A 24,405-nucleotide genomic window follows, 5' to 3' on the forward strand; every position below is an offset into this window, starting at 1 on the left:
CTATTCCCTCCCCTGTCTGGCTGCCTGAGCCAGAATTAACGTCTGTGATGACAACAGGGGGAAAAAAGGGCAGGCAGGCCGACAGGGGCGGAAATAGCTAGCAAGACTCGACCCACATATTCACGCCCCTGTGGCACCTGTCAATCAAATAGCAGTGCATTGCTGGAACTTTACTTGCACATATTTCTGAAATAACACATCCAATCTCAAAACAAAAGGTATGGTTACATTAGTATTATTATTATTTATTATTATAGTGCCATCAATTCCATGGCGCTTTACATTTGAAAGGGGCATACATAATAGGGACAAGTACAATAATCATAAACAATACAAGACACAGACAGGTACAGGAGGAGAGAGGTCACTGCCCGCGAGGGCTCACAGTCTACAAGGGATAGGTGAGGATATAGTAGGTGAGGGTAGAGCTGATTGTGCGGAGCTGTATCAGACTGAGGGTTACGGCAGGTTGTAGGCTTATCGGAAGAGGTGGGTCTTCAGGTTTCTTTTGAAGCTTGTCAAGGTAGGCGAGAGTCTGATGTGTTGAGGCAGAGCATTCCAGAGTATGGGGGAGGCGTGGGAGAAATCTTGGATGCGATGGTGGGAAGAGGAGATGAGAGGAGAGTAGGGAAGTAGATCTTGTGAGGATCGACGGTTACGTGCAGGTAAGTACCGAGAGACTAGGTCAGAGATGTAGGGAGGTGACAGGTTGTGGATGGCTTTGTAGGTCATGGTTAGGGTTTTCAACTGGAGTCGTTGGGCAATGGGAAGCTAGTGAAGGGATTGGCAGAGAGGAGAGGTCGGGGAGTAGCGGGGGAGAGGTGGATTAGCCGGGCAGCATAGTTTAGAATAGATTGTAGGGGTGCAAGACTGTTAGAAGGGAGGCCACAGAGCAGGAGGTTGCAATAATCCAGGCGGGAGATAATAAGGGCATCCTAGAGCCAGTATAGTACATGCGCACGATAGTACAGTACAGTATAGTACAGTATAGTAGTCCATGCGCACGATATAGAAAAGTTAACAAAACTGCACCTTTTGGCCAAAAACGCACCTTGGGCCAAAAAATGCATACGTTTTCTTTGGGTTTTTGCTTGTCCATGCGTTTTTAAGTGAAGTCAATGGCTGGATGGGCTAAAAAAAAAAACAAAAAAAAACATTATACAAAAACTGAGAAAGAATTGACATGCTGCATTTTTTTTGTCTGAATAAAACTGGAAACAAAAAAAAAAAAGCAATGTGTCCACAGCATTTCAGGATTCTCATACACTTTGCTGGGGGAAGGAAAGACTTGCAACAAACTGCACCAAAAAATGCAGCGTGCGCGTGGAACCTTACTTTATATATGAAGATCCTGCTGGCTAGTTCCCTTTAATAATGATATAATACATGTAAATATGCTGTTAATGAGGACCTGTTATTAGGTCAAAATTGTCCAGGTTTTACTCTTATTTTATTGCTGTTGCTCCTCTGAGTATGCTGTCGTTATTATTGTGTTTTTGGTTTTTATCCCTTCATTCTCCTGTAGAGAGATGGGGCTAATTTTGTGCTAATTTTTATGGTCTTTTCCAAGTGAGCATGACTACAAAATAAAAAGACCCACAACTCTGTAAAAAAAAAACTAAAAAAAAACTGGAGCACTTGTGACCATCAAGAATAAAAGAATTGTGACTGTGGCCACTTATGGACAGCCCCGCCTCAACTCTTAGGGCAACATTGAGTTTTGTTGGCATCCCTCTCCGTGTGAAAAAGAAAAATGTACATTTATGTGTTTCAATTTCAGTGTCCCCCGTGTCGAAGTCTGACCAGAGTATTGGTAGAATCTTACCGGAAAATTAAGGAGTTGGGGCAGAAGTTTGAAATTGTTCTAGTTAGTGCTGACAGGTAAGTGATTTTCATTTTATAGGGTATCTATTACAAAAGTAGGCCCATTTTATTTACAAAACCAGTGATCAGCTAACGATTCTACTAAACATTACTTATTAAAAATGCTCACAAGTGTCTCTATTGCCAGCATAAAGGATCTGACATGGTAGTAAAAGTTGGGTCCGAACTTCCAGGTTGTGAGAACCCAGTATGCAGAACAGAATCCCACAAACCTCCATGAGATCTTAAGTTTTATCACGAGATATTGTGCTTGGAACTAAACTATTCACTCTGATGGTTCCACAGATCAGTAACTGCTTAGTAAATGATGCAGCAGTGCTGGTTTAGCTCAAAGAATGAAACCGTGCCAAAACACACAAGATCATACACTTTCACTGTTAGGGAGGGATGTGAAGGGTTGTGTTATGGGAGGATCCCATGACACAAAAGTTTTTGTTAGAAAGTCAAGTCTTTTACATTTTTTGCCAGTTTTCTTATTAAGTTATATGAAGTAAAATATTCAGTGTGTGATATTTTCATAAATAAGAAGGCCAGCCACTGACAAGGTGAAAGGACATTTTTTAAAATTAATTTTCTCTATATATTTTTTAATCTAAAAAGATAGAAAATTCTGTGCCAAATAAAGAGGCACAAAGACTAGATTAATGAGGTTAGTCTAGTAGTAGAGGCTTTTCTCTGTACCATTCACAAAGTGTGCAGTACTTCTGTATTGACTAGACACACTATAAGGCCATGTGCCCATGGGAGAAAATACCTGCAGAATACCTGCGGATTTTCCAGATAAATCCGCAGGTTTACGCAACTACAGGCACTCCCCGCGTTATCCTATGGGATTTGGGAGTGCTGTATCAATGCTGCGGTTTTTGCGGCTGCGGAAAATGCTGCAGATTTCCCGCAGCCGCACGTAACTGCATGTCAATTATTCATGCGGAATTACCTACGGAATTCCTGCCTTTCCACTATGGATCTACAGGGCGGGAAATCCGCAGGAATTCTGCACGAAATCCGCACAGCATCCGCAGGTTTACCGCAACTATTCCGCAGAAATACCGCATCAATGGATAACTGCGGATTCCGGGGAGTAGCTGCGTGAACCTGCGGAAATACCTGCAGAAACGTCCGCAGGTATTTCCTCCCGTGGGCACATGGCCTTACAACACCAAAAGCTTGTCTGGTGACAACAGTGGCTGATGCATAGTGCTCTCCTTGACTTCTCCAACATCGTTGGCAGCCATCATTTCTGTTTATGGTGAATCGACTTTCATCAGTGAACAGCACTGAGGCCCACTGGTCCGTCATTCAGCAAGACGATGGCACCTGTGCCTACTGGTGTGGTCAGGTACCCTTGCAGGTAGTCTAGCACTCTGATGTAAACTGTTTTGAATGGTCTGACGTGACACTTGGGTGCCTCTCGCCTCCCTTAAATGTGCCTGGAGTTGTAAGGCATTTATCATCTAGTTCCAAAGGACATTGTTCACAATCAAGCAGTAATCCATGTGGGATGTGGCCAAAGGACATCCACTTCTATGCCTTTCTATGAGTTTTTCAGTCTGTAGGTATCTCTGTTACAACCTGCTGATGACACTGTGACACTCTAAGCTCAGTGAAGGGTTCTCTCTGAGAACATCCTGCTTGAAGCCTCACAATGGTGAGGTACTGCTGATTAATTGTTAGGTGTTGTCTTGGTCTCATGATGTCAAATTTATTGGGCAATTCATGGATCAAAAACCCGTTCTCAATTTTGCCCTCATGCTCCTTGTTAGGGAACAGCACGTTGTGCAAAAAGTCCTGACACATTGAACAGTTGGACATGTGCAGTCAAAAGATTATTGAAAGTCACATTACGTTCACCTGAAAAGGATAGAGAGGGCATTTTAGGATCATGCTGAAATCTCACCCAAAAGCCAAATATCCCTAACATTTTATGATTAGTGTATTTTCACAATACTCATAAGTTCCAAGATTATTGGTTTTCTTGAACCGTTTTCTCTGGTACCAAACATTAGCAGATGCCCATGAGAGTATTTTGCAATAATTCAAGCCTCCCTACCTTGGCACTGCGGATTGTGATGGTGACATCGATGTGTTGGTTTTGGCTCAGTTTTCAGCTGTTTGCTTAAAGGCGGCTGATTTATTTATTATATGGTAGAGTAGTGATGCAACTATCCGGTCAATTATGAACAGAGATTTGTAGTTTCTGGAAACTGCTTGTGAAGCTCTGGTTGCTCTCTGCAGATGACTTTTCTTTAATTTTCCGGCAAATAATGTCTCATGACTAACAGATTTTGGAAATCACACACAATTTGCCGCAGGGTAGTATGTGGCCTGCAACATATGCACAAAGCTTTGATCTATAAGAATGGGCAGACACAATTGTGTGCACACTCAATATTGTATTATACATATAAAAGTTTATTTTGTGTTTCTTAATGACTTTCGGTGAATAAAATATCCTTGGGGACACACAAGATCAACTTTTTCTGAGAACAGGGATCAAGTTGCCCTCCTAGTCAGGAGAGGTAGAGGTTTATCTGCTGGGATTACACATTCATAAAACGTCTACAGCAGGGGTGGGCAATTAATTTTCCCATGGGGCCGCATGAGAAATTGGGATGGTTTTAAAGGGCCGGACTAATCTAATTAACTCAGTTTTAGCCAATATTGTATATAGTATATATATGTTACCGGCAATGTGTAAAAAAAGGCATTCTATAGAATACCTAAGCAATGTATACAATGCTGGAAATGGGTTGTCAAAGTATGAAATACATCAGATGTTCATACATTTCCTAGCCATTCTACAGAATGCCTAAATGACAAACAGACGGAGTGTAGACTACTACAGGGGTGATTCGTCCAAAAGTAGGTGGACAGAGCAGGCAGCAGCAGATCTGTGAAACTGGCTCAGTTGCCCTTAGCATTAAAATGCCATTCTAACCTCCTGTGCTGCAACAAATAGTTAGGAATGACACTTCTGATTCCATTTTTTCCCAGCAAAGATATCCTGTTGTTAATTTTGCATTTCTTCTTTCATGTTTTTGACTGTTTGTTACTAAAGACTAATAGTCAGGAATCTACTTCCACTTCCTCTTCCACTTCCTATTTCCTCTTCCACTTCCTTTTCCACTTCCTACTTCCACTTCCTGTCCCACTTCCTCTTTCACTTCCTACTTCCTTTTCCACCTTCCTTTTCCACTTCCTACTTCCTCTCCCACTTCCCTTTATACTTCCCACTTCCTTTTCCATTTTCATTTCCTATCTCCCTTGTGCTTTCTTTTTCTTTTCCTCCTTTTTTCTCTCTTCTTGTAGGCTTTTCCTTTCTTTTCTCTTTCTCCTCAGTTCCCCTCGCCTCTTCAATTTATATTGACCAAGGTGCCCTGCCCCCTCGGGGGTGTAGGGGGGTCCTAACATCTATGAGGGTTTCTCTCTCTTTAGTATCTACTGATAAATCGCTCCTCTGGTAGCCAGGTCACTTATGCTGATGGGAGGTGGAGTGAAATTGAGATCAGAGGCAACAAATGCTATATATAGGCAATGAGGGAGGGGGTATTGTATGCTGGCATGGCTATTGACCAGGAAGGCCTTGCTCTGGTGTGTTAGATAACAGAACAATGGGGGACAGGCTATATGTAAATGTTAATCAGTTGGCTGAGAGGGGATCGCGGAGCCAGGAGCATCACAGAAAAAATGGAAGTGATGAGACGATTGATTGTAAGGGGGTGGACAGTTGAGGGGTTGTTAGTTGATAATAGATCTAGGTTGAATAGTTGGGCTCAGGGAAAGCAACGCTATAAGCACACCGAAAGACAACTGAGGGCAGTTGGGGGAGTAGCCAACAGGTTTATAGTTAATGCCAAGATTGGGACACAAGGTTGCGCCCAGGCAATACATAGTTGTAAGCACACAGCAAAGTTAGTGGAAACACAAAGCCACGCACACGGGGGACACATAGCGACGCAAAAAACATGAGCAACGGGGACTATGGTTAAAATAGTGACATGGAACATGAAAGGTCTGAAATCACCTCACAAGCGCATGATGGTTCTGAGACATCTTAAAAGATTGAAGGTAGATATCGCGCTGCTGCAGGAAACACATTTACCACGGGAAGATTTTTTTCGAATGCAGAAATTATGGGTAGGAAAAGTAGTTGGGTCGGGCTCCCCGGGAAGGAAAGCAGGGGGTCATGATTCTATTAAACAAACATTTCAACCATAGAATAACTTCCCAAGATAGCGACGAGGAAGGTAGATATGTCCATATAAAATTAAACAGCCCGCAGGGAGAGTTTAGCATACACAACATATATGCCCCCAACAAGGAGCAGAATGCGTTTTTCAAACTTATCACAAGTAAAGTGGGAATGGACACAGAACGGAACAGAATAGTGGGAGGAGATTTCAATGTGGTGGTCCTAGGGGAAGAAGATAGGAGACATAACAGGGGTCAAGGTGGGGAGACAAGAACGACAAAAGGCTTGATGGCTAGGCTGCTGGAAGACACAAATCTGAAAGACAGTTGGAGGCTACAGCACCCAAATGATCGTGAATTCACTCACTACTCACATCCGCATGACGAATGGTCAAGAATTGATTATATTCTGGTTGACCAATCATTTTTGAGTAGGGTCAGAGATGTGGATATTGAAAACATGGTGATATCGGACCACAGCCTGCTGACCTTAGAAATAAATGACACAGTTCAGAGGGGATCAGACTATTTGTGGAGGTTCCCATCCTTTTTACTTAGGGATATGGACTTTGTTAAAACTCTGAAAGGCTGGTGGGAAGAGTATAGCAACACCAACAGCGAACATGAGACAGATGTAATGTTATTTTGGGAAGCAGCAAAAGCAGTGCTGAGAGGTAGGCTAATGGGGTATGTTGCTACAATCAAGAGACATACACATGCACAATACCAAGAAGCTAGTGACACGCTTAGTTCCCAAATATTTCATATATTTTTTTCTATGTCCCAAGACGCAAAAGAGGAATGGAAGGGGGCGAAACAAGAGTTCGAGCTTTGGGCAGGAAAAAGGGAAGAGCTAGTACGGTCACAAATGGAGGTTGACCTGCACAGATATGGCAATAAAGCAGGGAAATTACTGGCCAATTTGGCTAAGGGAAGGCGACCAATGACTTCAATAATCAGTATGAACAAATCCACAAAACCACAGGAAATTAACCTGATCCTGGGGGATTACTATGAGAAACTGTATAGTAAGGGGAATGAGGGGGGTTAAGGGGAATGAGGGGGGTGAGGGAGGGGCAGAATGGCTGAAACAAATAAACCTCACCCGACTCAGCACAGAGGAGCTGACTAGTCTGAATGCAGAAGTCACAATAGAAGACGTCCAAAAGGTGATAGGAGAGTTAAACGTACATAAAGCTCCTGGACCCGATGGGTTCAATGGGGAATTCTATAAAGTGATGAAGGAGCAGATCTCACCGATATTGACACGTATGTTTAACAACATATTGGGAGGCACGGAAATATCGAGTTACCTCAACACGGCATATATAAAACTTATACCTAAGGGAGAGAAAAACCTAGATAATCCAGCAAACTATAGACCGATCTCTTTGATCAACCGGGACCTAAAATTACTGACCAAATTGATGGTCAACAGACTGGCGGAGATATTGCCGAATGTAATCTCTCCGGCCCAATCAGGGTTTGTGAAGGGGAGATCGGCGGTGACCAATATAAGAAAAACCATGCTAGTAATGGATGCCAATAGGCACGGACAACCACAGAAGGGGGCATTTCCAGCCATGATCACACTAGATGCCGAAAAAGCATTTGACAATGTAAGGTGGTCATGGCTGGAAACCGTAATGGATGAGGTAGGCATTCAGGGAGCATTTAGAACATTCATTAGAGTATTATATGCGAATCCTAAAGCCAGGGTGGCGACCCCAAAATTTCTGTCCAGACCTTTCCCATTGACTAAAGGGACTAGACAGGGGTGCCCACTGTCCCCCCTCCTGTTCAACCTGGCGATCGAGCCCCTATCAAGAATGTTGAATGAGGGAAATTGCTTTGAAGGTATCAGCATTGGAGGGGAGGTGCTACGGTCAGCCCTGTTTTCGGACGACATTATATTGTTTATGAATAAACCCCAGAAGGAACTCCCAATGACACTACAACGGATAGAGGAATTTGGAAACTTGGCAGGTTTTAAATGAAATAAGGCAAAATGTGAAATATTGTTTCTACACCAACAGAGCACAGCGGTGTTGGCAGCTAGGGGAATTGGAGACAATGTTCATGGGATACCAATAGCGAGAACCCACGTTAAATATCTGGGAATCCAAGTGGGACGCCAACCTGCATCGATATGAGTTAAATTTTAAACCACTGATAACGAAAATAGAACGGGAATTGAAGATGTGGGAGGGGCTGCCATTATCACTACTGGGTAGGAACCATCTTCTAAAAATGATGAGTTTCTCAAAACTATCATACCCAATGCAGACTATCCCTATATTATTAAAACACACAGACGTAAACAGGCTGAACAAGGCGTTTTCGACCTTCTTGTGGAGGGGAAAAAGGCCGAGAATAAAGGCTGAGAAACTAATGCAGACACTGGAGAAGGGGGGTATTAAAATGCCAAACATTAGAGGGTACAATCTGGCGTGCCTCATGAGACATGTAATAGACTGGTTAAGGAAGACAAACGGTTACTCGGACGTGAGATTGGAAGGCGAGTTCTGTAAACCCTGGGATTTGGGGGCAATATTGCATACGTCACTTGCTAACATACCACGGCACATTAAAAACTCACTAATATGCAGAGATACAGTAATGGCGTGGAAGGCGGTGAGAAAAAAATTCAACTTACCCTGGAGAATATCTAAATACTTAAACATATGGAGTTTCCCGGAAATCTCAGCGGGCACGGAAAACAAATTATTTATAGAATGGACGAGAAAAGGTATAACAGGGGTGAAAGATCTGCTTCATGAGACAGAAAATAGATGGTTGTCCTGTCAAGAAATTGTGACAAAATATGGGCTGTCTCCATTCCAAATTATACAATATAAACAGATAGAGAAAGGTACAATGCAGCTACTGAGAGATGTCGGGAAGGAACAAGGGATGAATGATATGGACCAACTTATTATGCAGGAGCAGCGGGAAATTAACATAACTTCACTATACAAAGCTCTGAGAGAGGTGTTCGTTCCCTTAAGCACGGATAAGACCCTGGGAACATGGGCGAGACAATTGGGAGATGAGACAGCAGGGGACAAGATACTAAGAGGATGGATGAGAATGAGAAAAGAGGTGGTTAATGAGAGCTGGAGGGACACACAGTTTAGACTGATACACAGGGCGATCTATGGCTTCAACATACCAAACAAACAGAAGGTTAATAAGATAGTACATTGTCCCAAATGTAGGATGCTAAACACGGATCTGTTACATGGGATTTGGCAATTCCCAGAGAGTCAAAAATTCTGGAAAAAAATGCAGGCGCTAATAACTAGTATATGGGGGGCAGAGGTGGCGATGGACCCATTGATATGGATATTTCATGATGACCATGTTGAACAAATGGCAAGAGTCAGTGAAAAAAAGAGATAGAATACCAAAGCTGTTCCATAGTATAACCATAAAAGGAAAAAGGGCTTTGCTGGGCAAATGGCTCGAAGGGAACGTCCCGTCAGAAGACGAGGTAATGAGGCAGATTAAAATGCTACTTAGAATTAAACAGAGGACAGCAGAAAAAAACAAAGACAGTTTGACCGACGCATTCTTTAAAAAATGGAGAAAATTCATTGAAAAACAATGTGAAGCTACAGAAATACAAACAATAGTTACCCCCTTCACGTACACAGAGTGGTATCTACTAGAAGACATTAAGGGAACATTGGGGACATTAAAACAGCCATAATGTGAAGGTGTGATAAGAAGGCAAATGATTCATCTAGTGGCATGGGGTGGGAAAAAAAAAAATAAAATGACAAAATGTGGCATGGCTGGGTATTCTTCGCGGGGGCTAGACAGGAGGAAAAAAGTGTGCTAAGTTGTTGGGGGGGTTATTTTAGAATAGAAGGGGGGGGGGAACAAGGGAAACAGGAGGAATAGTTAATTGCCAATAACCTGTTAATGGACATGGTGAATCCATACTTGCTGTACTGTTTAACAAGATGTAATGCATATGAAAATTTGGAATAAAATTTGGTGTTTAAATAGTCAGGAATGATACTTCTGTTTCTTTGTGTTTTTCCCAGTAAAGATATCCTGTTGTTCATTTAGGATTTCTTCTTTCATTAGTTTTTTGACTGTTACTAAAGACTTTTCCAATCTGGGCATTATATCAGACTTTGTCCTGAGCAGTTCTTGTCATTCTTTATAATACCTAGACATTTTATGTAATGGCTAACTTTTCCAATCTGGGCACCTAGACATTTTATGTAATGGCTAACTTTTCCAATCTGGGCATTATATCAGACTTTGCCTGAGCAGTTCTTGTCATTCTTTATAATACCTAGACATTTTATGTAATGCCTAAGGAAAGTATGGAAGGCACATATTTCATATCTTGCCTTAGGCTATGTGCGCACTAGGCCGTTTTACCCGTGGATTTACCCGCGGATTTGCTGCGGAAATTTCTTGAGAAATGTTTGAAATCTTTCTGCAGACATTTCCCAGCAAAACCTATGGGAAAAAAAATAGCTGTGCGCACACTGCGTTCTTTTCTCAAGAAAATTCTTTGTGAAGATTTTCTTGAGAAAATTTCTTGAGAAAATGTGCATGTCACTTCTTTTCCGCAGGTACCTGCGGAATACCCCCGGTATTTCACTCCATTCACTGTAATGTAATCGCGAAATTCCGGGGGTATACCGCAGGTAGCAAATGATGTGTGGTATACCCCCGGTATAGCCGCGATTTACCTGCGGTAATGTACATCACTGTCTGCGGTTTTGCAGGAAGTGATGTCATTATGACAGAAGAGGAAGCGGAGCAGAGTAAACACACACGTCACACTCCCTGGACGCCGCACAGAAGCACTTCCGTGTGACCTCCAGGTGCCCGTGCAGTCTGTGTCCCGCTCCGGCCCCGCCGCTGCCTGCCCGTCAGTGTCTGCCCGCAGTATCAGCAGCTTGTCACGCTGCAGCGCAGGCAGACACTGAAACACAGCAGTGCGTGCAGCCACGGGGATGCCGAGCGCTGCTGTCAGGAGGTGAGATGAGATCATTACCTGCTGTGACGATCTCCTGCCGTCACCGCTGTCACTGCAGTCTATGCCCGCGGCCCGAGACTGTCACTAGCGGTGACGTGACGGCTCTCGCGATACTGCTGACAACGCGGCGGGCATAGAAGGCAGTGACTGCGCTGATGGCAGGACTGCAGGAGGAGATCATCACAGCAGGTAATGATTTCATCTATCCTCCTGACAACAGCGCTTGTCATCCCCTGCAGTGACCTGGGTGACCTATTGATGTTAGCTCAGGTCACTGCATTACTCTCCCAGCCAATGGGCAACCTTCTGTTCTTCACTTACTGGGACAGTGACTATGGTATGGATCATCGTGGGACCCCCCTCCTTATTGGATTACGCCGGACCCGGATTTGATTGTTCTTGTCAATACATTGGTGAAAGAGGGAATGTGGGGAGTGTTTTTTTCAAATAAAACTTTTTGTTGTCTATTTTTTATTTCTTACTGACTGGGTTTGTTATGTCGGGTATCTGATAGACGCCTGACATCACTAACCCCAGGGCGTGATGCCAGGTGACATTACACATCTGGCATCAACTCCATATATTACCCCGTTTGCCACCGCACCAGGGCAACGGGATGAGTTGGGGCGAAGCGCCAGGATTGGCACGTCTAATGGCTGCGCCACTTCTGGGGCGGCTGCGGCCTGCTATTTTTAGGCTGGGGAGTGTTCAATAACAGTGGACCTCTTTAGTCTGAGAATATTAGACCCCAGCTGTCCGCTTTACCTTGGCTGGTGATCCAATATGGGGGGGACACCACATTTTTTGTTTTAAATTATTTAAGGTAAAATAACAGCGTGGGGTGCCCTCTATTTTGGATTACCAGCCAAGGTGAAGCTGCCAGCTGTGTTCTGCAGGCTGCAGCCATCTGCTTTACCCTAGCTGGCTACAAAAGATGGGGAGACCTCACGTCTTTTTTTTTTTTTTAATTATTTATTTTTTTGGCTAAATACAAGGCTAGGCACCCTTTAGTGCCATATGAAAGTCACTAAAGGGTGCCAGCTTAGAATATGCAGGGGGGTGGAACATTATATAGGTCTTTCTCATCTATCTATCTATTCATCTATCCATCTTTCCCTCTATTCATTATCTGTCTATCGATTATCTATCTATTATCTATATTATTTATTGCAGTTCAGCATTAAAAAACCGCGGGGACCAACCTGCGGAAAAACCGTGGCAAAAACGCATGCGTTTTTCCCGCGGTTTTGGTGCGTTTTTTTTACCGCAGGTGCGGTAATCTTCAACTCCCAGAAATTTCTCAAGAAATTTTCTTGAGAAAAATCACTTTTCTAGTGCGCACATAGCCTTAAAACGACAGGGATTGTATACATTGCCCAGGTATTCTATAGAATGCCGGGTTTTCATACATTGCCTGTAACATATATATATATATATATATATATATATATATATATATATATATATATATATACACACACTATCCCTTCATAAACAAACAGTAAGTTAAACAATACAAAGATTCAATGAATATATGGAGGTCAGAAAGTGGTAAAAGTGGTATAGACATTACTGCGTCAGTGGGGGGCATACACATTAGTGGGATCAGTGGAGGGCATTCACATTACTGGGGTCAGTAAGGGGTATAGACATTATTAGGGTCAGTGGGGAGGATCTCTGGAAGGCATCCAGAGAGTGGGGCCAGCATAGATATAGATAGTAACAATCAGTGGACAAAAAACATAAATTGTTCTGCTAGAGTTATTACTGATAAATGTCTCCTACCATGGATCCCTGATCTACATTATGAAGCTCCTTGTACTTGTTCATAGTGGAGCTGCCTTCCATGTAAACAAGCCCTTTCTAATCCCTAAAATGGACAAGACTAGTGCATGTTGCCACTGTGTGTAAAATCATTCATGTGTATTTGCACATGGACAGCGGACTGGCCAAAAATACATTTGTCTGCACGTAGCTCAATCTTATTTTCTCTGTTCCTGCTACTAGAACTTGGCAGATCTGCTCCACAGCAGTAAATCTCATAAGTGAGAAATGGGGGAAGTCTTTGGAATAATTTGTTGATTGCGTTATGAAATTGTTCAATTTTTCAGTAATTGTATTCCAACATACAGTAAATAACTAAATGTGTAAGTGAACTCCTCTTCAGCTAATTACCGGCAGAACGTGCGAGAGGCATGGAAATTAAGCTTATTTCCTATACTGCGGGACAGTGGACAGAATGGTAGAGGATAGTTTTTGGCAATAGCTGAATAGTGTTGGAATGAATAGACGATGCGATCGGTGACCTGTAAACTTTTGTAAGTGAGATGAACTTCAGAGCCGGTATTTGGTTTGTTTGCTGGAAATAACCTAACTATACAAGATATCATAGATTATTCTTCTAACATATTTGTTTTATTGAGCCAAAGCTACTAATCAATATTAATAATAATTAAGAACATAAACTGCTGGAACTTGTCATAGTATACAGTGGTTATATCTTTAAATATGGTTATATAATTATAAGATCTGCGCTTTGTATACATTTATGAGTCCGTGTTAACTCTGAAAGAGATTACAGATTTCCCTGAGACAATATAGACCCCCCCCCGCCACCCCCCCCGCCCTCCAAACATATCATGGGGTTTTTTTTCCTTTTAAGTTTGAAATGATTTTAGTATTGTATTTGTTATCCTTGGCGTTGGAGGTGTCAGGTTTTGGGTTGGTAATCTACCCTTATTCTTCACTTATTCTCCCCTTACCTATTACTTTTAGATCATGTTTTCATCTACTAAATGTCTTGATTTCCTATTATTTGATATTTTATATTCTAAAATGGCATTACTTCTTAATTTCCTATCAATGGGCATGAGACCTTACTGACGTTCTAAGCACTATACACTGCACCCAGTACCATATGTGAAATATACAGGGATTGTGCTTTTTATGATTTATGAATTCTGCAATAATCTTCGCATATTTACTCATTTATATTGCATAAATCTTCTTGATCAGAAGGGTACCGTTATTCCTTATTAGTGATGAGCGAGTACTAAAATGCTCGGGAGCTCGAGGCTCGGGCCGAGCATCTCAAAATACTCGTGTACTCGGCCCGAGCACCGAGCCCAATGTTATCCTATGGGAGACCCGAGTATTATTCTGAAATGACCCCCGGCAGCATGTAGAAACCAAAAAACTGTAAATTAAAAAAAAAAACGTGCGTGTGTGTGTGTAAGCGTGCATATATATATACACGCGGAGTGGAGTGCGGGAGGGGCCGTAGCCGAGCGGGGAAGTGTCGGGCTAAAGGCACGGTCACGCTGTGCGGGCTGGCCAATCACTGCAATTCCACAACAGGGCTGTGGCATTGCAGTGGTCTGCCAGCCAATCCCTGCATAAGGGATGGCTGTAAAAAGAGCGGGCCAACATGAAGACCCCGAGTACAGCAACGAGTATCGCGAGATTACTCGGTCCCCGCCGAGTAGCCCGAGTACATTGATACTCGTGCGAGTACCGAGTAGTAACAAGCATGCTCGCTCATCACTATTCCTTATACATTAAGGGCTAATTTGTACACTTTGCAGATTTAGTTGCAGGCAATCTGCATGTTTTGGCAGGAAACATTGTGTGGGGAAAAATGTGCGTTATTGTCACAATTTGCCACTGTTTTTATGATTTTTTTCTGATGGAGATTTTCATTGCTTTCAATTGTGAAAACGCAGGAAAAAACATAGAAAGAATTGACTTGCAGACTCTTTCTGACCAAAATCTGCAAGGAAAAGAAATCCTAAGGCTATGTGTCCACGGTAGAATGTACCTGCGGATTTTTCTGCATGAAAATCCGCGACTTTCGCGGCAAATCCGCACCTTTTTTTTTGCCGCGGATTTACCGCGAATTTGCCGCGGATTTTGATGCGAATTTTTTTTTTTCCCCACATTCTATACTCGAAATCCGCACCAAAATCCGCAACAATAATTGACATGCTGCAGATTTTTCCGGATCAAAATTCACGGCAAATCCGCCGCGGAAAAATCTGCAGCATGGACACAGCATTTCCAAAATGCCATTGAAATGGCTTGGAAGTGCCCGCTGCTGCAGATTTTCAGCAAATCCGCGGCAAAATCCGCAGCGTGGGCACATAGCCTAACCGTGGCCACATTACTTCAGAATTCTCATAGAGTTTGCTGGCAATAAGCATTTCCTTGCAGGTGTGTGAAAATTTGCAAGGAAAAATGTGGCAAAAAACGCACCATGTGTACACAGCCTAAGAGTTGTGTATACAAGTACTTGTGGACTAGGATGTCTATGGGAGTGACCAACTCATCCTAGACCTTCTCTGTTATCATTCAAGTAATTTTCTACTTTTTTTTTTATCCGTATAATTAAAGGGGTGGTTCACCCATTTTTTTTATTTTCTGTATGAGCTCTACTTACCTTTCTAGGCGTACTTCTGCATTGGCATTCCGTTTCCAGTTCTGGCACTGAGCGGCGCTATGCTGCACGCTCAGTGCCGGTCACATGACCCCCCTGGAGCTTGTGGCCGCCTGGCATCCTCTGACGTCCCGGCATTTCCGGGCTCTCAAACAAGACGGGTACGTCACAGGATGCCCGGCGCCACTCAGATTGAGTGACAGGGCTGTGGGCGGTGACTACCGCAACGTCACAGCTCAGCATCAAGGGGAGGATCCGGATGACGTTTGTGTGGAGCCGGCGTCCTGAAGATGGTGAGGCTGAGGCACGGGGCGCCAGTGTGCAGTACAGGGGGGGGGTTCTTCAGCTGAATCCCCCCCTGCACCGTAAGTATGTGCTCACACTGTCCACCCGCCCGCTCTGCTGCGATGTCAGGAGAGCGGGCCGGTGTCGGGCAGTGTGATCATCTGCTCCTCCCAGCAGCAAGACACTGACAGGCATGCCACCGCTGTGCTCTGCCATCTGTCCTGCTGCCATGGGACCAACTGTCTGCACTCTGTCACCTGCACCACAAGTCACAGAGTGGAGACAGTTGGTGACAGAGCACCTCTGCCCCCCCCCCTGTTCTTTCCCCACTCTCTTCTCTCCCCCCACTCTTCTCCCCCTCCCCTCTTCCCCCTCTTCTCTGCCCCCCTCTTATCCCTCTCCTCCTCTCCCCCTCTCTTTTACCTCGCTCTCTTCCCCCCTCGCTCTCTTTTCCTCCCCCCGCACTCTCTTTTCCTCCCCCGCGCTCTCTTTCCCCCCCGCTCTCTTCCCTCCCCCGCTCTCTTCCCTCCCCCGTGCTCTCTCTTCCCCCCCCGCGCTCTCTTTTCTCCCCCCTGCGCTCTCTTTTCCTCCCCCCTGCGCTCTCTTTTCCTCCCCCCCTGCGCTCTCTTTTTCCTCCCCCTGCGCTCTCTTTTCCTCCCCCCTGCGCTCTCTTTCCTCCCCCTGCGCTCTCTTTTCCTCCCCCCTCGCTCTTTTCCTCCCCCATTGCTCTCTTTTCCTCCCCCCCTCGCTTTCTTTTCCTTCCCCCCTCGCTTTCTTTTCCTCCCCCTCGCTCTCTTTTCCTTCCCCCTCGCTCTCTTTTCCTCCCCCCCCTCGCTCTCTTTTCCTCCCCCCCCTCGCTTTCTTTTCCTCCCCCTCGCTTTCTTTTCCTCCCCCCTCGCTTTCTTTTCCTCCCCCTCGCTCTCTTTTCCTCCCCCTCGCTCTCTTTTCCTCCCCCTCCGCTCTCTTTTCCTCCCCCCTCGCTCTCTTTTCCTCCCCCCTCGCTCTCTTTTCCTCCCCCCTCGCTCTCTTTTCCTCCCCCCCTCGCTCTCTTTTCCTCCCCCCTCGCTCTCTTTTCCTCCCCCCCTTGCTCTCTTTTCCTCCCCCCCTCGCTCCTCTTTTCCTCCCCCCTCGCTCTCTTTTCTCCCCCCTCGCTCGCTTTTCCTCCCCCTCGCTTGCTTTTCCTCCCCCCTCGCTCGCTTTTCCTCCCCCTCGCTCGCTTTTCCCTCCCCCCCTCGCTCGCTTTTCCTCCCCCCTCGCTCGCTTTTCCTCCCCCCCCGCTCGCTTTCTTTTCCTCCCGCCCCTCGCTCTCTCTCTTTTCCCTCGCTCTCTCCTGGCATGGTCAGTACAGAAATCTCTCCATCGTGGAGGGGTGAGAGGGAGTAATAAACATGGAGTCCCTACTGTGTCTGTGTATTTATTTCTAATAAAGTATTTTTCTCTGTGTGGTCTTTTTTTTTTAAAACCCTTTGTTGGAGATTCTTAATGGCCAGGTCAACCTTGGCCTGACATTAAGAATCTCGGGCTTTATACAGCGGGTAAAACATAGCTGGTATTAACCCCTTATTACCCAGCGTGCACCTGCCACCAGGGCACTGGAAGAGTTGGATACAGCCGCCAGAGATGGCGCTTCTATGAAAGCGCCATTTTCTGGGGCGGCTGTGGACTGCAATTCGCAGCGGGGGGCCCAGAAAGTTTCGGCACCCTTCACTGCGGATTCCAATCCCCAGCTGCCTAGTTGTACCTGGCTGGACTCAAAAATTCGGCGAAGCCCATGTCATTTTTTTTTTTTTAATTATTTCATGAAATTCATGAAATAAAAACAAAAAAGGGCTTCTCTATATTTTTGGTTCCCAGCCGGGTACAACTAGGCAGCTGGGGGTTGGGGGCAGCCCGTAGCTGCCTGCTGTACCTGGCTAGCATACAAAAATATGGCGAAGCCCACGTCATTTTCTTAAAAACGTTTTCAGGGAAAAACCTTTATAAAAAAAAAAATGCTTCCCTGCATTTCTATTGCCAGTGAAAGTAACACCAAGCAGCGGGGGCTAGCAGCCAGTAGCTGCTTTGGTTACCCTTAGCAACAGAAAATGCAGCGGGAGCCCACAAACAATGTGATTTTTTTTTTTGTTTTTTTTTATTTTTAATGAATTTTTTTTTAAAAAAAATCGGCATGGGCTTCGCCCATCGAGCACCAGAGCATTTTACTGCTCAATTCATCCCAAGTAATCAGATGACTCCAGTGTCAGCCGATTACTTGTTCTGTGTCCCCCTGCATCCATCGCAGCGTGTACGGGCTGTGAGGTCAGCGGAGTGGAGACAGTGACATGCTCTGCTCTGACACATAGTGTGCTGCATGTCACTATCTTTCTCCACTCTGGCACTTGTAGTGCAGGTGACCGGATGCTACATGTCACTAACTGTCTCCACTATGGGACTTGTTGTGCAGGTGAGAGTGTATACAGTTGGTACTATGCAGCAGAAATCACAGAGTGGGGCAGTTAGTGACATGTATCATCCGGTCACCTGCACAACAAGTCCCAGAGTGGATACAGTGACATGCAGCACACTATGTGTCAGAGCAGAGCATGTCACCAACTTGCTCTGCTCTGTCACCTGCGGTGCTGCATGTCACGTTTTTGCCGCGATTTGGTGCCTTTTTTGCTGCGTTTTTTGCTCACTGCGTTTTTAATCAGTGCACAATGCCATTAAAGATTGTTGATGAAAAAAATAAAAAAGGTCTGATGTCACTTCCTTATTCAAAATGTTCATTGTATGCAGGAGAGCAGACAGCAGCTGCAGAACTACAAGGCTCAGCATCCTCCATCCAGGACTGTATGCCGTTTTTTACCCAAAAAGAAAAAAAAAATGACGTGGGCTTCGCCATATTTTTGGATGCTAGCCGGGTACAGCAGGCAGGTACGGGCTGCCCCCAACCCCCAGCTGCCTAGTTGTACCCGGCTGGGAACCAAAAATATAGAGAAGCCCTTTTTTTTTTTTTAATTATTTCATGAATTTCATGAAATAATTAAAAAAAAAAATGACGTGAGCTTCGCCTAATTTTGGTGTCCAGCTGGGTACAACTAGGCAGCTGGGGATTGGAATCCACAGTGAAGGGTGCCCAAGCTTTCTGGGCACCCCCACTGCGAATTGCAGTCCGCAGCCACCCCAGAAAATGGCGCTTTCATAGAAGCGCCATCTTCTGGCGCTGTATCCAACTCTTCCAGCTGCCCTGATGCCGGGTGGCTAGCCGGGTAATAATGGAGTTAGGGCTAGCTGTATATTATCAGCTAGCCCTAAGCCCGAAATTCATGGTGTCACGCCAATATTAGACATGGCCACCATGAATTTCTAGTAATGAAAAAAAAAAAAAACACAACGCACAGAAAAATATTTTTATTAGAAATAAAACACAACACAATTAGTGACTCCATCTTTATTGAAATAAACCCCCCTCCGCAGTAATCCTGGGTTAGGGTCCCGCGCCGTCCAATCCGGATCCAATATCATCTGATCGGTTTGCTGGAAGGCAAAGCGATCAGATGTGTCAGGTTAAACTACGTGAATCACATCACACATCAGCTGATTGTATAAAAGCCGATTATACAATCAGCAGATGCATCAGTGCAAAAAAAAAATAAATAAATAAATACTCACATCTGTGCTGATTACCGGCAGCTCCTGCAGCGGAGTCTGATCCTGGCCCATCACGGCAGGAGCTGCCGGTAGTCAGCTGATGAAGTCCCCTGACGGCAGGATCAGCTGATAGCCGGCCGGGCGCGAAAAAGCCGGCGAGACGACGATCAGCTGATGCGTCAGGTGACTGCATCAGGTGATCCACGGCCAGGTCCTGCAAGCTTCGTGCATGCACCGGGGAGACTGCACACAGCCAGAGCGGCGGGACCGAGACAGGGGCTGGAAGCAGGCATGGCACCGGGACCCTGCAGACAGGTGAGTATGACATACACACACACATACACACTCACACACACACTGTATATATACACACACACACTGTATATACACGCACACATACACATACACTGTATATACGCGCACACACACTTTCTTCCCCTGGCTGTGTAGAGCTACTGCTGTCTCTGTGTAATTGATCTCCGTGCACATCTACTGGGAAGAGGCAGGGAGGAGGGTTTGGGTGGGAGCAGAGTGGGTGTATTAGACACAATGGGTGTGTTAGATAAGCTAGACACCGCCCTAGAGCCACAAAGAATTCTGGGACTTGTAGGAACTGAACACAGGAAGTCAGAGGAGAGATTAACCCCATCAGAGCTGGAGCCAGCAATGAGCATGTGCTGCTAGTGCACAATGAAAGGTAATTTTGCTGAAAAAACATAATAGATGTGTTGAGGGGCACATATTAGCAAGATTTATCAGAAAAAAAAAAATCAGTTTTGGTAACTGGACAACTTCTTTAAGTATCATTGCATTAACAAACAGTAAACACTACAAATATAATACAGTATAGTCATCTGTTTAGATATTTGCTATCGTGACAAAGGTAGTAAATATTTTTCTGACACTGAAACCAATTTGCCGCTGAGAGAGGCAAGGTAGAGGGGTTCTGATATCCATATGACATTAAAAGCAAACTCCTGGCCGGCAGTGGCAGCTGTCACACAGCTACTTCTATCCTATATGGAGATGACGAGAGAAGACGGCACACTTAGGAGCAGTGTTATATTTCTAGTCTCAAATGGTACCTTAAACACCAGGTTTTCTGCCATTGCAATATGTTAGGTCACGTAGCATCCACTAGGGATTTGCTATAAATGATTTTCGTGAACACAGTGCTGTTTTGCATTCATATCTATGCCCAAATTGGATAAAATTGTCTCTTCTTTAAACCAACAGTGGAACCTAAACAAAAGTATAGACTGTGTGAACAAGTAATATGCAGAGCTGACTGATAGTTTTGAAATATCCAATCTCAAGAAACGTGACTAATGAATTGCAAGTGAGATACACACTACAGTTCAAAAGTTTAGGGTCACTTAGATTATTTCCTTATTTTTTTTTAAAGAAAAGCACACTTTTTTCAATGACGGTAACATTAAATTAAACAGGAATACACTCTATACATTGTTAATGTGGTAAATGACTATTCTACCTGCAAACGTCTTGTTTTGAATGCAATATTTACATAGGTGTATAGAGGCCCATTTCCAAGAACTGGTTTAACAAAAACAAATCCAGAATGCGGGTAGAGTACAAAGCGGACTGACAGGACAACCTCAAACCCTTATTAAAATATAAATTTTATTAGTAATATTAAAATAATCCAACTGATGCGGACGCATCTACGTGATGATGTCATCTGACACGTGTGTGCCCTGAATTTACCCGCTCTAGCATTATGACTTTAACGGACATGCGCAGTTTCTTTTCTGGGACATCGTAGCCCTGCACTATTATTGGCTCTGGACTCTGACCACTTCCTGGCGCTATGATTTAAAACTCCCATTTTTTCACATGAACGCTGCTTACAGCCATGGATTACCACCTTACAGGATTTGCTGTGTCCCTAAGACTCCTGAGGAACCTTTTTATGGGAAAGGAGAAACGTGTTGAGGCTGGGCAGGGATGAGGACCTGCTATTTCAGGGAAGTGATTATCTATTTATTTCCTTTTTTGTCCTATGTTGGTTAATGGCATCTGTAACGGGGGTTATTGGTACCCACCTAAAGGACATTTATATTCATAGTATCATAGTTTTTAAGGTTGAAGGGAGACTCTAAGTCCATCTAGTTCAACCCGTAGCCTAACATGTTGATCCAGAGGAAGGCAAAAAAAAACCAATGTGGCAAACAAGCTCCAATAGGGAAAAAAATTCCTTCCTGACTCCACATACGGCAATCAGACTAGTTCCATGGATCAACACCCTGTCATAAAATCTAATATACATAACTAGTAATATTAAATTTTTCAAGAAAGGCATCCAGGCTCTGCTTAAATTAGTGGGTGGTAAAATTTATCTGCCTTTTATCTAGTCTTGTTATATCTATACAGAGATTGAGTTGGCTCTTTCTGTGACATAATATATCATGGACTAACGTATAAGCTTAATTGTGCAGTACCTTTCATCATACTGTGTGGCTGTATAATTGAATTGTTTTGGATCAGGGATTATAAAGGATGGCTATATTTGTGTCCCCTTTAAGACATAAAAATTACCCCTCCTTTATCTAGTCGGGACGGTATCTTCCTATCCTCTCCTCCCCTCTTGCCCTCCCTTTATTTTAGGGTGAGTGAAGAGGGCAAGTCGACGTGGAACGGGGGCGCCCGGTAACGGTGTCACGCCCTCCATTGGTAGGTAGGGACACAGATCTATTATTGAGGGTCATCTGAGGTTTTCCCTCCAGTAACCCCATCTCCCTTACCGTCTCTTAGTTAGGTGTATCATTACTTGAGGTGTAACCTGACCCCGGTCACTAATTGTTTGTGTGGTTTTGTGGGATTATTTTAATATTACTAATAAAATTTATATTTAATAAGGGTTTGAGGTTCTCCTGTCAGTCCGTTCCCATTTCCAATAACCACCACTCCAGTGTTCTAATGGTACATTGTGTTTGCTAACTGTGATAGAAGGCTAATGGATGTTTAGAAATCCCTTGAAAACACTTGTGGAAGTATGTTAGCACAGCTGAAAACAGTTTTGCTTATTAGAGAAGCTATAAAACTGACCTTCCTTTGAGCTAGTTGAGAATCTGGAGCATTATATTTGTTGGTTCCATTAAACTCTCAAATGGCCAGAAAAAGAGAACTTTCATGTGAAACTCGAAGGTCTATTCTTGTTCTTAGAAATGAAGGATATTTTATCTGAGAAATTGCCAAGAAACTGAAGATTTCCTACAACGGGGTCTACTACTCCCTTCAGATGAGAGCACAAACAGGCTCTAACCAGAGTAGAAAGAGAAGTGGGAGGTCCCGCTGCACAACTGAGCAACAAGAAAAGTACATTAGAGTCTCTAGTTTGAGAAATTATCGCCTCACAGGTCCTCAACTGGCAGCTTCATTAAAAAGTACCCGCAAAACGCCAGTGTCAATTTCTACAGTGAAGAGGTGACTCCGGGATGCTGGCCTTCAGGGCAGAGTGGCAAAGAAAAAGCCATATTTGTGACTGGCTAATAAAAGGACAAAATTAATATGGGCAAAAGAACACACACATTGAACAGAGGAAGATTGGAAAAAAGTTTTATGGACAGACGAATCTAAGTATGAGTTGTTTAGATCACACAGAACATTTTGTGAGACGCAGAACAAATCAAAAGATGCTGGAAGTGTGCCTGACTCCATCTGTCATGCATGGTGGAGGTAATGTGATGGTCTGGGGTTGTTTTGGTGCTGGTAAAGTGGGAGATTTGTACAAGGTGAAAGGGATTTTGAATAAGGAAAGCTATCGCTCCAATTTGCAACGCCACGCGATACCTTGTGGACAGCGCTTGATTGGGGCCAATTTCATTCTACAACAGGACAATGACCTAATGCACACCTCCAAATTATGCATGAACTATTTAGGGAAGAAGCAGGCAGCTGGTATTCTATCTGTAATGGAGTGGCCAGCCCAGTCACCAGATCTCAACCCTATTGACCTGTTGTGGGAGCAGCTTCACCGTATGGTACGCAAAAAGTGCCCATCAAGCCAATCCAACTTGTGGGAGGGTCTTTTGGAGGCATGGGGTGAAATATCTCCAGATTACCGCAGAAACAGCTAGAATGCCAAAGGTCTGCAAAGCTGGAATTGCTGCAAAGGAGCATTCTGTGACGAAAGCAAAGTGTGAAGGAGAAAATTATTATTTCAAGTAAAAATCATTATTTCTAACCTCATCAATGTCTGGACTATATTTTCTATTCATTATGCAACTCATTTGATAAATAAAAGTATGATTTTTCATGGCAAAGACAACATTGTCTGGGTGATCCCAAACTTTTGAACTGTAGTGTGTGTGTGTGTGTGTGTGTGTGTGTGTGTGTGTGTGTGTGTGTGTGTGTTATATATATGTGTATGTGTCTGTATATATATATATATATATATATATGTATATATATATATATAATATATATATTTTTTTTCCTTTCTCTGCTCAAAGAACAGCCTCAAGAGATGCAATGCAAGCTTCCTCAGCCACATAACTATATACATATTTAGCCTTATTTTCTGTCCCAAGCATCCGTCGGCAGGCTACACAATGTTGGGCATTGATTTTGTTGTTGCCATTCTTTAGAATTTTTATTTGCAACGCATATGTTATCCCTCTGTTCCTTTCTGCTTCCTCAGATCTGAAGAATCATTTAAACAATATTTCAGTGAAATGCCTTGGGTGGCTGTTCCGTATAGTGATGAGGCAAGAAGATCACGACTGAATCGATTATATGGAATACAAGGTGAGCACATTGGTTATCTTGTAACTTAAGGAGTAGAGCTGATCAATCTAGCAAAAAAAACGGGATCGGCGGGTCCGTGCTAAATTTAAAAAAAAAACAAAAAAAATAAACTGATCCACTCCGGAATCCGGTACCCATATAAGTCTATGGGGACCAGAATCCGGAGAGCAAGAACATTGGTGGAAGGGATAGGAGCATGCGCGGTGTGCTC

The 24,405-nt window shown here is 44.0% G+C and overlaps 1 protein-coding gene across 2 annotated transcripts in view; it reads left to right on the forward strand.

Annotated features, from left to right (window-relative positions):
* The window catches only part of NXN (nucleoredoxin), a 235,729-nt gene that overhangs the window by 164,512 nt on the left and 46,812 nt on the right, over window positions 1–24,405 (forward strand). For both annotated transcript variants that reach the window (XM_075336309.1, XM_075336310.1), the window contains exons 4-5: window positions 1,781–1,881; window positions 24,088–24,194. In XM_075336309.1, coding sequence (XP_075192424.1) covers window positions 1,781–1,881; window positions 24,088–24,194 — 208 coding nt within the window. The remainder of the gene's footprint in view (window positions 1–1,780; window positions 1,882–24,087; window positions 24,195–24,405) is intronic.

This window comes from Anomaloglossus baeobatrachus, chromosome 2 (genome assembly GCF_048569485.1).
Source record: "Anomaloglossus baeobatrachus isolate aAnoBae1 chromosome 2, aAnoBae1.hap1, whole genome shotgun sequence".
NCBI classification, from domain to species: domain Eukaryota; kingdom Metazoa; phylum Chordata; class Amphibia; order Anura; family Aromobatidae; genus Anomaloglossus; species Anomaloglossus baeobatrachus.